Consider the following 15930-nt stretch of genomic DNA (forward strand, 5'->3'; position numbering starts at 1 on the left):
TCCCCCCCCCCCCCCCCCCCCCCCCCCCCCCCCCCCCCCCCCCCCCCCCCCCACCCCCGCCCAGGGCACCGAGCATCACATCCTCTTACTCCTCTAGCGCCACCTGGCAAGCGTTTACATTTATTGTTCAACATCACTCTTGATCACTAAAAAACGGTTGGCCTGCCGGTGCACCACCGCGCATAAACAACATCGCTCTGACCGCAAAAAACGCGGGCCCTATCGCCAAGAGAAAAACGAGAGAACCAGGGAACTTTCGTAGTTGTTGATAAATATATCGAGGGACAGCTTTTTGACATCGGAAGCCGGGCGGGGAAGGCCTAAATATGTTGTCCTCGAAATGTACCCCGGTACAGAAAGCCGCAGCCCAGTTGGAAAACGAAATTTCAAGTCTGCCTAATAAAACCTAATAAACCCAGGTCGCGAACAGCACGACCCCGTCACCCTTAGAATTCACGATGCTAGTACGAGCACCCTTGAGGGGGGTCTTGGCGTACTGGGCAAGTCCACGATAAAAACTCAGCCAGAGCAACACTGCAGTGACGGCCCTGACTCGCATACCTGACAAATCCGTATACAGATCGGTCTGACGATCGGTCAGCAAAGCCCTCTCTTAAAACTCTCGTATTGCCACTGAACGGGACGACGTATACAGCACTCGGTCTGCCTTATCCGTGTCCACACAACGCTCCATTTGAAACTAGAGTGGGAGGTGAAAACACATAAGCCAAACAACTATGACCTCACTCACCTGCAGTTCACCCTGCGACGGGCCGCATTTCTGCATGACACAAGAGTTTATATTCTCCCCGGCGAAAAACGACGCACTGGGTGCCTCGCCGCCTCAGTCCTTGTGAATGACTAGGGAAGTGAATTCTCCCATCTTTTCATAAAGCCGTTGCAGCCTCTCTCCGGTGTGCTTCACGAGCCGCTGAAACTCACTGACGCCACTAGATAGCGTGCTGGCGTGCTGCTCAAAAGCTTCTCTTGCCTCGCGATGCTCGAAAGTTGAAGAATTTTCTCCACTGAAGCACTGGACGCGGGCAGCGGTCTCAAGGAGCCCCTGAACTGTTTCGAAAATGCTAACCAGCTGAGTCATTAACGCAACAAGTGAATCGGCCGCTGCCGAGAAAGCCTTCTTCATCCCGCAAGTCCACCTACAGAACAAAGAACCACATATGTGACAGGTGTGCGTCCTCGCGACACCAGAGGCCTCTCCAAGAACTGCATCCATCTGCCATGACAACTGGCGGAGACTTGATACATAAATGCCGAGGCTCTGAGACTGAATGGCGTCCCCCACGAGTTGCCGGCTCGCTCGTTCCGGTCTTTCCACGTGTTCCGCCACAGAGATTGCCTCTGCTAGTATGATTTCATAAGACGCCGCGAAAAGTCGGGCTAGGCCAACGCCATCGACCACCTTCGGTTGAATAACTTGCTGGAAATACTCCGACTCATCCGCAAGCCATTCATTCGTGTTTTCGACGATTGCAACATGGAAATCAAAATACGCCCTCAACCCGCTTGGTTCAAGAAGAGACACTGGCCGGTGAAAGGATTCCAAAACCGTCTGGGCATAGGCTCCTGAAACCGCACAGGCACGTCGTTCGGCAGTTAATGCAGCGATGTATACATTCTCACTGCAGGACGACGTCAGTCAAACATCAGCTGCCTTCCTCACACACGGAAATCACATATCCTACAAAATCATACAACAACGCTGCAGCTACCGACCGGTAAAAGGCGATGAAACCTTCCCACGTGAACTCGGTAACCTCCTCCGGCTTCCCAAGAGGTACTATTTCGGCGGTCGGGAAGTTCAAACAACGCGTGTGACGAAGTGGCGCAGACAAGGACGACACAAGAGACCTCTCGATCTGCGACGCTAAACATTTCAGGACGAGCATTCATGTCACATTCAAGTGAAAGACTACACATATGATACTCAATACAAGTCCACAACCTGGCACTCCTGCGTAGCAGCCATTTAAAGGGGCGCGCGCGTGTGAAATATACAAGGCGCCTAGCACATGAGCGTTAGTCTAAATACCAAACGCATATTTACCTGGGCATCCCGGCTGATAAATGTCCACACTGAGCCCTGCTCGATTCAAGAACGAATTCACCTCCTGGAGTGTGTCACGCGCCTCTTCATCCTTCGTATCACGTGCGAATTCAACGCGTTCAACTGCCCCAACCACATCTTTTGCTTTCTTTAACTCTTCCACGACGTGCTGTAGATCACCCAAGCCCCAATCAGCCTCCCGTAACGGTACAGCAACGTCTAAACCGTCACGGCTTTGCTCCTCTTCTGATGCATTCGTGTGGTGTACAGATCCTTCCGAAAATCCGTCATCCTCCAGCACCGTCGCTTTCCGCAGAACACGCGTGCCAACTCCTCCGCCAGGGACATCCGAAGAAATATCACTGGCGCAAACTGTAGTGGTCGCTAACGAGAGGGAAGCGGTCACTACGAGAGCGACTCCCACAAAAACAAGCTTTGTCGCGGGGGCAACTGATGACTCAAAAATTGAAGTGCCTCGCTTCGCGACGGCATGCGACGAAGAGGAGTGCGATGCCGCCATGCTGTCCAGCACACCGAAAGGAGCCCATGCAACGGGACATCGAAGCAATCTACCGGAAAACAAAAAAATGTTGTAGATAGGCCATCTCCGTACGCCGCGCGCTGATACCAAGATCACCACCCCAGAAATATAGCACAGGGAAATCCATGAAGCCACCACAGGCGCATTTCATGCGCTGAGGCTGTTCGTGCGCCCCTGGCCTTCCTCAGCAGTCAATCGAGACGCCCGCTGTTGTGAGGATGGTCGCCCCCATAGGTCATGTTGTGTCCAACGGCGCGTCGCTTTTAACCGCTCCTACGGAGAGGAGACAGGCGGTCCCCTGGAGAGCGTGTATCACAAAGTGTGTCTACATGCGCCCCACCACGCCAATAAAGGCATGTGATTTAACGCAAAAGCGGGTGCGTTGAGTCGCGCGCACTGTAGGTCACAGCAATACTCTGCATCTTGCGCCGCATTTGTGGATATTCAGCCGATCGTTGCCATCGCACGCTGGTAAAGAACAATGAGCGGCGAACGTGTTGGCGAGAGTGCATGTTTACAAAACGCCATCCCTGTGAGCTCACTGTGAAGAGAGAAAAACAATGTGGCATTCGTTCGACTATTGAGAGAATATATCCGGCATATAGCCCGGACGCACTCTACTCTGAATTTGTAACGCACTCCCACAGCGTCATTGCTTGGCAACAGAGAAACCGGTGAGGAAATTCTAACGCAATTGGAGAGTACGCCGGTTCGCCATCCCAGAATCAGGTTGCTTCTCCGGTAGCACACGGCCGAGAACACCTAAACGAGTGGCTACCAGCCCGCTGTACCCAGTTAACCTCAGCGGCCTACACCAGCAGTAAATATAGCTAGACCGCAGAAGGGAAGTCGATTGCACCAGTGATATTTACGCGAACGAGCACCCCGATACACTGCTTTCAGGGCTGGTCGCGTTCGGACAGCTTCGCCGCTTGAAAGCGGACGACCCTGTTTCTACGTCTGCTCCAGCGGGTGGTGCCGCCCTCCCCACCAGCATTCACCTCGTAGAGCGTCTGGACCGTATCTGTATGCGTGAAACTGACTTTTCTCCAACTCAAACCTCGTCCGCTGAAGATACTTTGCGCTTCCGTCCAACAGCCTACCGCTCTACGAATCATCGCCTCTCAAGCGAAAACCGACATCTAGCCGGCGCGTTACCTTACGGATAGTTTGCTAGAAAATGAGCATTACGTCGGCCACCGATGAGAGAAGTTTCATGTCAGCTGTGCACCGCCCCAACACTGCAAAGCGACGCCAACAGTTGACATTTAGTACACGGCACTGACATGACGGAGAAAACGCAGACATGGAACCCACACCACCCAAGATGGTTCCAAATTCCAGCAGAAAACACGAAATCATCCGACAACGGCGACGATGACGCGAGGGCAAAACTGATATAGTGTTCAACGCCACACGAACCTGTAGTCGTTACTGAGCACTGGCAGTGAGGCTGGTATCTAAGGCAGACATGCCCATCTCGAAATCTGTCGACACCCACGTTGCTTGCGCAAATTCACTCCGCCAGATCTGCCCTGCCCACTCAGCGGCACGAACGACATTGACAGAATCACTTCCAGGGAAACGCAATAAATATGCAAAGACGGAGACGCTCTTCAGCACTAACTGGAGGCCCCTAAACTTCGGAGAGCCTGTCACCAATCCACAAAGGGCAAAAGTGGGGATTGCTAGTGTCCAGCGGAAGATGTATGATCCACAAGCCAAATTCACACGTGGCGAAACGCGGCGCACCGTCTGAAAACAGCTCTCCGAACGTGGGCCTCGTGCAGCCTACTTCCATCACAAATATTTATTTACTCGGTCTTCTCATCAGCCTCTGCATTGACATCAACGGTAGAGCCGAGTACTCTGTCACCGCAGTCTGCAAATGCCAGGCGGTACATCGGGTGCTCACGCATATCAGCATGTGTTTTGACCGCGGGATCCACACCGCCATCGACACCATGAAGACTCTCGCCGTAGTCACCGAGTGCGAGAGCATACTTGGGATTGCGCACCAACGTCGCTTTTTCTGTGCGAGTTTTCTTGTCTGCATGTGCCCCTTTCTCCCCCATCCCAAACTGGGAACTTTCACGGCGCTGGTAGGTCTTGTACCACTCCTCGAAGTCACGTCTTAGTTTTTCAGCTTCTCTCTCGCCGTGCGCCGGCGGCGCAGGTTGGACATCGCCTTTGGAGGAGGTTGAAACCTCACCGTTCACTTGTCTTTCGGCGTCCACCTCCTCTGCGAATTGTCTGAGATCGTCAAGGGTAAACTCAGCGTCGAACGGTCGGTGTACGAATGGCAGAGGCTTTTCACCCCGACCGAGAATTCTGTCCCTTCCAACCTCTTTCGCCACCCACTCCAAATCCTCAAGACCGAAAGGATCCTCATCTGCCACCTTATTTTCTACCGTGGCCTTTCGGCCACCGTGGTTCTGGCGACCGTCATCGTGGACAAACGGGTAGAACCTTGATCCACCCTGCGGAACGCCTTCTCTCGATTTCGACTCGTGGCTGCCACGCGGAGATGGAGATGGCTGGTGTCTCCTTCCGGAACCATGACGGGAAGAGTCAGCATCCGGGAATGGAGTTCTCGCCCCTTCCGGCGTCTAGTGGTAGCCGCCAGGGGGCGGCGGTACTCCGGGGTCACTCTTTACCGGTTTACGTGACAAAAGTTGCATCGTGGGACCCGCTAAGTTCAGGACGATTCTGCGGTTTCGGGACTCGCTGCGGATGCGAAAACAGTCCCTGGGCTGCACTGCGATGCAAAACCGCTGCTGCAGAGGAAGAGCATCGCAGCCAAGGAACCCTGTCCCAAGAGACAAAGCTTGCGGCAGCGAGCCGTGTGCGGGTGCTGCTCAGGTAAGCTCCCTTTACCATCGTGCACAACTAACAAAACGAACAGGGAAAAACTACCCCTCGAAGCAGAAACTAAGGGGTCTCAGGTTGGTCAGCGGCCAGTGTGCGTCAGAGGCAGACTTGAAAAACAAAAAGAATCGGAAGGGAGCGCAAGGAAACTCTGACTCGAGTAGCAACGTCAAGAGGGGTACACGCCCCCCCGCGCTCCTGCCCCCGCTTTCCTGATGCATCGTCCAACCCCAAGGGGAGGGACCCTTCGCCCCGTCCACGGCAGTGCTGCCTGGCGAGCCATTTCGGACGCTAGCTTGCCCAATCTGCTCAGCACGGCTCCATCCGCTGGCGATGCACGTATAAGACTACGCTCCTCGCCATCTGGCTAAGCCGTCGTTCGAGATGCCGAAAGAGAAGGGGGGTACGAAACCAGAAGCTCGTTGATCCACTCGACTTGTCCCGGGGCAGCGCACACCAGCGTGCTGCATTTCGACCGACCCTTGCATCGGCCACTGAGAAAAAACAACCTGTATTTACGAACCGTTTGATGATGAGCTCCCATGCGTCAATTCGACTAGGAAGATCGAAAGGAGCACACTAGACTTGAACGACCTTTTGCGTTTCCCGCGTTAACGAAGAGACAACCGTCTTCGGGAGAGCGAGGTCCACACCGAGGCCACCACTTTTCCGATTTTACCTTGAAACGTGGTAGTAATGCAGCGAGTACCTGACCCTTCATCTAGTGGCTCAGCAGCCGTTGCCCGTTGCTGAGATTACAGCGGTCTTCAACACGACGTGCCTTAGTCGGGGGTGATGCGCCCGGCTTGTGGGTTTGACAGCAAAGTAGGTTAGCATTGCGGTGGTGCTGCGAATAGAACTGCTGGTCGAGCCCTTCCTGTGTTGAAGTCGTTGTGGCGAAAAGCACTCCTTGTGAATTGTAGCCGCCTGATTTATCAGAGAGTAAGCTATCATGCCCAAAGTTCCCACAGCGTATATCTGTACGTACGGCTGATATATTGGGTGTCACTGCACCGTTGTGCACCCCCTAATTTAGCTACGGACCACCGTAGTGTTGAGCGGTCGAAACTTCGTGCACGAAGTGACGCCATCTCATGAGCCGCGAAAGACGGCAGCTCCTGAAGACGCCAAGGTGTGCAGCCTGGTGTCGTCGCAACGGCTGGCGCTCGGGGAAGAGGTTTGAAGTTTGAAGTGTAGGGAAGCAGAGAACCTCGGCGTGAAAACGTGGGGGATCTCATCACAGACTTGAGCGCGAAATGCCATCAAAAGTCTACCTCACCAGCATCGGAACAATCGAGTTCGTTAACTGTATATGCCGCGATAGGGAAAGACTTTTCGACAGAAATGCCGAGCAACCACTAACACTCACTACCACATTTCAGCCGGTACGACGGGCACACCTTGAACGCAAGTGCATGCTTCAGAGCCTGTGACCCCTGTTCGACCGAACTCAACCTGGAAAGGCGACCCGCTAAGTTACAAACCCAAACTTATGGGTGTCAGTATAAGTATCTCTTCTGCAAGACACATCACAACGTTCCAAACGTATGCTAGAACACATATGCGATCAGCTGTCACTGAGTATACAGTTCCTTCCTCCATTTTAGTGCTGTGCAGCACCGTCTACTCTCCCTTCAGTTCCTTGTGGTCCCCCCTCCGGCCCGTCTACCCCGTCGTCGGTGTCGTCAGCATTACGCACATCGGCATACGCTGCGAGTACAGTTTCAGACCCGCCCCCATCCCCCACTGCGCTAACCGCATCCGCATCGCCTCCACTGGCGGACTCGACCGAGCTCTCACTGAGGTCTTCCGCAGAAACCCCAATCCCATCGACACGACCGTCAACCGACGTAGGTGCGGCGGGCGCGTGAACGCTAACGTGTTTCGTGAACCACTCTTTAACTCGGTGCCTCTTCTTGGGCGTCTCCAGTGTCTCGGGGACTCTTCCCTCTTGCCGGAATCCGAGTCGGCCTCTATGTGCGGGTGTGGTCTCCCTTGTGTTCTTCCTGGGTTAATATCGTCCGCCACCTCTTGAAGATCTTCCAGGTCAAATCCATCGCCACGACCCTACTCATAAACAAAAGGGGCAGGCTGCGGTTTGGGTCGGTGAGCGTCTTTCTGAAGCTCGCGTGCCCCCACATTAGGTCTTGGAGGCCAAAAGCACCGTCGTCATCAGCGTGTGCACCTTCTCCCCCTGTACGCTGCGCTCCAAAGTGGCCATATGGGCCTGCTCCCGGCCGTATTAGAGGTCCTTTCCGTTGCGGATCTACAGGGCCATAAGGACCGTCTCCCACAGGTACGATAGGTCGCCCCCGCGGATATCCACGACTATGAGGACCAAAACCGGGGATCGATACCCCTCTGTCTTCCCATCACCGTGGCGACCGTTAGGGTACGAGGCCCGCCCTCCTGCGGGATAGTTCGGAAGGAAATGCTGCCGAGGTCAGAGGCCGACTCTGCCGATTCAGGTGACGCAGCAGACACCGTTACACAACGCGGGGCTGCTTGAATGAAAAGTTCGGCTGCAGCAGAAGCGTGACAGCAAGAGCATTGTTCACGCTGCGCAGGGAACGCCGGCAACGCCGAGCCGGTAGGGTGTGTCCCCCGGGTTTGCTCTATCCATCGCGTGGCGGGCGAGGAGGAATCAAGCAGAGCGAATGTACGAGAAGACCCGTAGGCGATTACAGCTGGTACCCTCGCGAGTGGTGTCAACGGGACACCCACAAATTGTCAATCAATTGATGCGACGAAACGCCCCCATCTCCCACCCCAATCGAGACGCATCCCCTATCGTATGGCACCCCGTCTTCGAGGAAGGGAACTGCCGGGAGCTGCTGAACCGCGACCCCTCGCCCGTGGGGCTCCACTCCGTTGCGTCGTTTTTGCCGTCTGATGTGCCCGCCTACGATTTTCGGTTGAAGTGCCGCACGCTTCGTTCTCGGGAAGTCGCTAATTTCTACCAGGCCTTTCTAGTGTTTAGAAGACAATCGTAGGTACGAACACAGTTCCAACTGGCTACATAGGGCGGCATAGAATTGAGGAACAGCCCTTTTCGGAAAAAAATTCCTGCGGTAAGCTGATCCCCTATTTCACAAGACGGTATGTATGTGTGGGTGCGTCAAATCGTCGCAAACAGAACAATTATAGGCGTCTGTTGGGGATGCCAGGGCTGCCGCTGGCAACCGAAGCACAAGCGAGGAGGCATGATATTGCTGTCGGACATTTTTCCCGACCGGCTGGCAGAACGCTCGGAGTTCAGCAGGAGACGTTTTCCCTGAACAGTACCGTTCAGGTACAAAATGAAGCACAGCTGCAAACAGGTGTACTGGACGGACTGATCTGGATGCGTTCGTCATTGCTCTCATCTGGGACCCTTGCGCGCCGAGAAGAGTCGATATTTCGTTTATCTAGAAATTGCACATCAGCGCCGTGGGACGCTAAATACTCAATTGTAGGCCTCACGCACTACTAAGAGAAATAATGCTGAGGCCCGGTACACCATAAGGCCGACTTCGTGTGATGCGTCCAGATGGCTTGGCACGACTACCTCAGCGCCATCCGGTCTGTGTGCCTTTATCGTGAATAGTGGTGCACAGTCAGATACCAATGGAATGAAAGCGCAAAACGCAATCCACCAAGGGGTCCAGTTTTATCAGGTCGCCCCCTCAATCCAACAGAAACCTCGCTACGCTGCATTAGCACACGCTGCGTCGACATGCCGACCCGCGATCACACTTGTATGCGAATGCTCTCGACTCGGCGTACTGCAACGCCTTTATGCTGGCAGCGCCCCTGCCAAAAGGCGAATTCGGCGATCTGAACATGATCCCGCACCCGAGAGCATGGCTGTCATGTTCCCGCTATCCTGTGGACTATAGATGTGGGGCCTATCTCTATGGCAGGGGTGTGATTTACGCCTGCGGGCGTTTGTCGCCTCTCGAGCGCGGTTCTGCCCGTCTTCTCGGTTTCAGAAAAACTCGTGCCTGCCCGTATTAGCCGTGCGGATGCATTCTTCTCGATATCCGCCCGTCGAGACAAATGCCACTATACGGTTGCCTTCTACACTGCTGCGTGGCTTTTCCCCAGTTGTTAGACAGGTAGCAGCCCCCTCCTCTTCTCAGTGGTTCACTAGCATGAGAACCCCTTCCATGGCTGATCACGAAAGTCGGCACGAGTGCGAGCTCGTTTGCCGGGGACACGGTGGTGCGCTGCGCATATATCTTATACCATGCCACGTCGCTGGAATTGTGTGAACTCATGCTCAACTCAGGCACTCAACAGACAACTATGATACAACAGAATAAGCTTCAGGGGCGTCGAACTCGGTGCCGTTTCTTCACTTGAGCCTAATGGGAACTGCAGTGCCTGGGCGCCGTGCCCACAACCGTACGGACTTGTTCTGGCGCATCGCGACTCGACTGGGGCCTGGCGGCGGACCGGCAGCGGCAGACGGAGTTCGAGGAATTTAGCCACTGCCTCATCCATGAGAGCGCAGTCTGCTCGTGACTGATGGACGCCCTTACGCTGCTGAGGTGCTTCAGAAACATGGACTTGGAGGCTTTAGTCACTGGCCGCCTACGAGTGGCTCGTATCGGTATTTGCTGACATCTTCCTCGGCTTCTTCAATCGCCACGTTTGCACATTTAATCAAAGAGCTATTTGGTCAATGAAAGGTGATCTGGCACCTTGTAAAAACAAGGTGCCAGATCGAAGGTTATGAGGGCCGCAAAACGAAGTGGTGCAGTCTTGCCGCGCTGCTCTTGCCAGAACCGAATCGCCGGTCCTCGGAACCTCATCTAAATGGAGGCACACAAGCGCAGCAAAATCACGCCGAAGGGGGGGTGGGGGCGGTCGAACTCTGAAAAGAGCCCCCTACAGCGCCTAGAGCCCAGCCCGGCACGAAAGGTATATTTTACCTTCCTTCCGTTTCGTTCCCCCCATTCAACATATCCGATATGCCTCGCAATCATCTGTCAGACTCGTAAAGCGAGAACAGAGAATGCAACAGAAATGTCACTGAAAGGTGGGTTACTTGCTCTTCGTTGCCAGTGACCGTGCCCAAGCTACCCAAGCGTGCGTCAACGGCCGCAGCATAGCGAAGCGCGTAACGTAACAATTTCGGAGCAAGGGCTGCGACAAGTTGAAGATCATGCTCCCCCTTTTACATGCCGTGATACTGGCTTTTCGTGGGCCGTCTCTCGGGGGAGCGTCGCGCGCCGCAGGAGCTGGCTCTGCCAGGGAGGCGGACGTTGCATGAACAATCGCAGTCAAACGCACAAGCTCGCAGGTAAGTCCACGCAGCTTTGATTCCCTCCCGCGCCTTCCAAGTGGTCTTCCGTGCTTCATCGAAGCTGTGCCAAATCGAACGTTCAAAACTGAACACCGCCAGAGCAGGCTGACTAGTTATTGCAGATGTACTAGCACATCTGCGGTAGCGAGCTGCATTCGAGGCATCATGTGGCTTTTGCCCGTTGCATGCCCAGAGAGATTCGCGTCGCCAGTCGAGGCGAGGTGACAAACAACTCCTATTTAACGTTCCGTCAGCAGGCATCAGGTTGACAATCGATTCGCCCTGTCATATAGTTTTTTTCTGGAGAACGCACTGCCTGAAAAACCGTGCCAACAGAAACGTGGAGCGAACTCCGTTGTCGCTGGCTGAATCTCCTCCACACGCTAGAGTTAGCTGCTCGCGCTTGGCGTCCAGATACCCGCCTCCCTTCCATCACGTGCACGAGATCCCGTCTCTGATAGCCTCACGCATTTCACAATCAAAAACGTGAGTGTCTCTAAGAGAGGGGTTCCGCCGCTTCGTTGACGAGCGCGTGGGAGATCCTCCCCTCCTGGAACCGATTGCCACCTGCTTGCAGCGACCGCGTCCTGCCAGCCCCGTGCCTGGCCTTGTCGTATGATGTAAATGCATCGCGTTCACATTCCGTTGGGTATGCTTTTGCGCGTGCTGGCTAAGCAAGAGCACCAAGGGATATATCTGACTCAAGCTGGAGGTGGCACACGTTGGTGAATCGGAATCGACAGGCAGTTTGGCTGGATGGGCGGCGGCGAAGACAATGGAAAAATGAGGCTGACATTTAACGTGCAGTCGGAATAGCACATCATAGTGCCCAGTTGCGTGGTCCCTTGGGCGTCCTTACGAAACCGTGCAACGGTTCCCCCCGCGCTTTTGTGGGCGCGGCTTCGTTTCCAACGTCGAAACGGAATGCTGTGCGTTTGCGCGTCTATAATTCGGTCATCAACGCCTGCCGTGGCTCCTTGAAACCCTTTTATGACACCGGGCTGTGAAGACGTGCTTTTTTGTAGTGACCATGGACGCCTGCCAGCTGTGCACCGATGACTTGGAGGCTCGTCGGCGGAGCGAGCAACCTAGAAAAGAAACGCCGAGAGTTATGGATACATTGAAGCAGCGAAGGATCGTGAACGCCCCCGCCCCTGTGCTTCTCGGCCTTGGCGAAAACGCCGGTGTGTCAGCAGCCAACGGGTCTGAAGAACAAAGTGCCCCGTGCAGATCGTCTGGAGCTGTTTCACCTCGATGCGACCGCGCGGAGCGTCTTCCTCGCGTTTCTCACGGGGGAGAAGACGAATCGAGCAGTCCGCAAAGAAGTCTTTGGCTTATTTCGGCCAAAGCAAATGGAGCCGCTGGGCTGCCTAATGGGCATCCGATAGAGTCCTCTAAAGACGAGAAGGATTCAGACGGTGGACTTCATTCTGACGGGCAGCTCCAAGACGATCCTCATTGTGGAGAGGGAGCCAAGGTGGCCAGAGTGGAAGGCGGTGATGACGCGGGGGATGAAAATTTCGGGGGTAAAAGGGCGCACGTTTGTGAAGGCAACGCGACCTCAGTCGGGGCGCAGGCGGACACGGGAGGGGCCGCACAGCAGGCTTGGGGCAGTTCAGCGACAGCGAGTGCGCCGGCGTCTCGCTTCCCGTCGTCGCGTTCGTCATTCTCTACGGAAGTTGCCGCTGCTTCGGAGTCGATGCATGCTTCTGTGTCGTCGTCTTTCTCAAGCCACCGAGCCGCGGCAGCTCTCGCCCAGAAGGCGCCTGCGAAGGAAGCGGAGTCTCTCTCGCGTGGCATCCCTTTCTCTTCACCATCATCATCATCGGCGTCACACGCTATACAGGACCCACGTTCTTTTTGTGGGGAAGCGTGCTTGGCCTCCCGCGGGGTAGAACTGCCTCACGCCGAAGAAGCAGCAGGGGTGATGGCGTCGTCGTCCTCAGGGGAGGACGACGCGGGAGAGCGAAGACGGCAGAGGCGACGCGGATCTCGAGATCTGATTGCGGAGTCGGGAGGTAAACGTTCCGCACTGTTGAAGGCCATCCGCGAGCGGGAGACCCGATCCGCAGGCTCTCGAGCACTCTCAGCGTTCGATAGACTCCTGCTGTCTATGACAGGGGTCGATGGAGAGAACCAAGCGGCTGAACCACCTCCAAAGACAACAGCAGAGCTCGTTGCCCACCAGCGAGAAGTCCATCGAAGCTCCGCATATTCACTTCGTCATTTCTTTTCGCCGAGTGGGCCAGTGTTCCTGCAGTCGTCGTCATCGTCGAGCTCATCTCGACAGCTTCGTGGCGACTTCTTTAACACCTACCCGCCGGAATGTGTGCAGGCCATTTTCCACTTCCTGCCTGTCGAGGATATTCTTCGGATGCAGGTCGTTAGTTCGGCGTTCTTTTCAGCGATTCGTGACGAAAGCGGCGCCTTCGTCCACGTCCGATCGCTTGTCATCGACGCCAAGTGGGCAGTGCTAGATATCCACGAAAGACAGCAGATGCTCCTGCAGATGACGCGCCTGCAGCATTTGGAGGTAAGAGAAAGCCTGTTTTCCAAGCTACCCTGTGCGTGATTCGCGCGCGGCGCAAAGAGACACTTCGACTGCAAGCGACGCCTCTGTCCGGTTGGGCCATGCTTTGTCGGGAGGCTGGTCAATTGCTATGGTGAATTGCGGCGTCTGATCAACTACCGAATCAGCTTGTGCAAACCGATTTGCCAGGATTGGCACCTCACGCCAGAGGTGCATGTGCCCGTCTCGTTGTAGGAGCACTGGCTGCGCAGCTCGATTGTATGTGTGTGTGAATGCTTCCCTCACAGAACTTAATAGGCGGCGGATCTTTTCCGTCCGCACTGTCCGCTTAGGCCGTCAAGCTCGTATTGGGAAGCCAATCACGCAGCGAATGAAGCTTTATTTTCAAAGACATCCCCCCCCGCGGATTTTAGTTCTCCGTGTGTTGTGCACGATTTGTTATCGTATCCCTCAGGTGCAACCTGAAGCTTTTTCAGGCGGCTCGATCTCTATTCAGGAGATAGCGGCTCTAGTATATAGGAACGCGCGAGCCCTTCGGACGCTTCGCCTCCTCTCGCCGGAGAATCCACTATATGACGAGACGCCGTTGCATTCCCCGTTTGCTTTCAAACCGGGACGCTTCCCTCGTCTGCGTCTTCTGGCGCTTATCGGGTCTCAGGCTTTTGAATGGGGCCACATCTTGAGCAACTGCCACTTTCCGGCTGTCGAACGATTCGAGATCTCGTACTTTCCTCTTCCAAGCAATCACTGGTCCTGGCAGGTACGTGCCACACCAACCGCCACTAAACCATAATCTGTGCGGATCGCACGCACGACGACCGTGGGGTCGTTTTGCATCGCAGGGGCAGGCGTGGATGTCGCCGCTGCCTCTTTCTTCGTGTGAATAATCGCACCGAATGCAGGAGTCGCCGTTCTCGCATGCGTACAGAGAGTGATGAGACTCTGCATCCGCAGAGATTTGCGGTAGGCGGAGTCGTCGTTTCAATCACTTGGTTTTGCAAGCGGGACAGCCGTTGGGTGCTCTCTCTGGAGACAGAAGCGCAAACCCGTGGGAACCAGCCCTCGACTCGTGGGCATAGTGTGTATGATGACAGATACAAGGCACTGGTAGGCGTTTCTCTGATCGTGCAGGTTTGTGTGACGCCGTGCGTGTTCCAGGTTCTCCCCGACTTCACAGCCTTAGGTATCGATGGGCTGCGTCGCCTTATCCACAAAATGGAGCTTCTGGAGCGACTGACAATTGGGCTCGAAGTTCGATTTGAGGACGAGAACAGGAGGCAACCGTTCGAGGAGGATCCTGTTGTGCCACCCTTCGACCATCAGGCACATGCTATCGCAGCTAACAACGCCGCAGTTTTGGAGGGAGAAGGGCGCGCCTGGGAGACGGAAGGGACCAGGGCTGTCAGAAGAACTCCGCCTGCCGTCGTCAGTGAGGCGTCGGGGAGTGGAGGCTTCGGGGCAGACCAGGCTGCCGCAGAGAACTCACGCGGCGTAGGAAGCTTGACAGACGTGGGCGGGAACGAGAGCCCAGATCACGGGAGCAGAGGAGGGCGTGGGACGCCCGCGGCCGGAGCTGTTGGCGCAACGGCTGCTCGGGCATGGGAAGCCCGTGTAGATCAAGGCGGTGAACTCGACGGGGTGGAACCGGTCGGCGGCAGGGGCCAACTGCTAAGCTGGAGAGGCAAGATAAGCGAAGCGGACTTTGCGGATCTGTGTGCCGTCGCGTATGTCCGGGCAGGGGCAGCAGGCAATTTAAAAAGAATCATCGTCAAGCACAGGAGCAAGACGGGTGAAGAAACGACGAATCAGGCCACGGTCGGCTCCGTGACTGAATTTCTGCATGATGCAGCTTCCTTTTGCTACCGCTATGTCTCCGATGTCTTCACGGGGTTTCAGCCATCGAACAACTGAGGTGGCAGCTGATCTGGCAAGAAGGCAGTAAAACGATAAAACTGCCTGCGGATAGGTTTTACACGTTGGCACTCGAGGTGACGCCTTGTGAGAGTGAACGCTCTCACGGCACATATTGGGTGGTCAAGACATCGCTGAAGGCGTATCCTGCAGTCGCCACTTCGTTCCATACTGCACAAGACGACGAGAACGTGCTCTCCCGCTGATATTCTTTATACGTCTTCCCATACGTTATACGAGTTCGGGGGTCCTCCAGTTCATGCGAGTGAGCGCGCGACGTACTGGCAGGCCAGAATGAAAGGCCGCTTCCCGATTTAACGTTATCATGGTAAGAGCAACCGTTTTTTTTTCATCGGGATAATCGGTCGGGAAAATCCGACTGGGTAAACTCGTTTCGTTGTTCCCCATCTTCCATTGTGCTTAGAGGTTAGTGTGTCCTTGTAGATTGAGTGTATGGTCGGTTGTCTCTTTCCGAAATTCGGACGTGGCAAAGCACGAACAGTCAAGGTAAAGTAGCGAGAAGAGGATGCTGGAATTTCGCTACAACGCGAATGGCTGACTGGACCCGTACAGGTGGCCGTTTTCTCCGGTAGGATCAGCGTGGCGACATGGGCACGCCGCGTGTGAGGTACAGCTGTCCGTTGTCGTTTAGACTAGCTCGCCCAAACTGGTTTCAGAAACTAGAAACGGTCAGCGCCACCAGCAGCTTTGTATGCGCCAGCTTT

The 15930-nt window shown here is 55.1% G+C and overlaps 2 protein-coding genes across 2 annotated transcripts; one reads left to right on the plus strand and one right to left on the minus strand.

Annotated features, from left to right (window-relative positions):
* Positions 1-4420: 4420 nt before the first annotated feature.
* On the minus strand, positions 4421-5287 carry BESB_034760 (uncharacterized protein; the record flags this gene model as incomplete). The annotated part of the gene is made up of 2 exons (XM_029362062.1): positions 4421-5041; positions 5264-5287. 2 exons carry the CDS (start codon positions 5285-5287, stop codon positions 4421-4423), a joined length of 645 nt encoding a protein of 214 aa, XP_029221027.1.
* A 6507-nt stretch (positions 5288-11794) lies between these two features.
* BESB_034770 (uncharacterized protein) lies at positions 11795-15205 on the plus strand (the record flags this gene model as incomplete). Its single annotated transcript, XM_029362063.1, has 3 exons — positions 11795-13297; positions 13749-14054; positions 14453-15205. The coding sequence occupies 3 exons, from the start codon at positions 11795-11797 to the stop codon at positions 15203-15205; spliced, it is 2562 nt and encodes an 853-aa protein (XP_029221028.1).
* Between the last annotated feature and the right edge of the window lie 725 nt (positions 15206-15930).

The sequence above is a fragment of the Besnoitia besnoiti genome, chromosome II (assembly GCF_002563875.1).
Source record: "Besnoitia besnoiti strain Bb-Ger1 chromosome II, whole genome shotgun sequence".
In the NCBI taxonomy this organism is placed as follows: domain Eukaryota; phylum Apicomplexa; class Conoidasida; order Eucoccidiorida; family Sarcocystidae; genus Besnoitia; species Besnoitia besnoiti.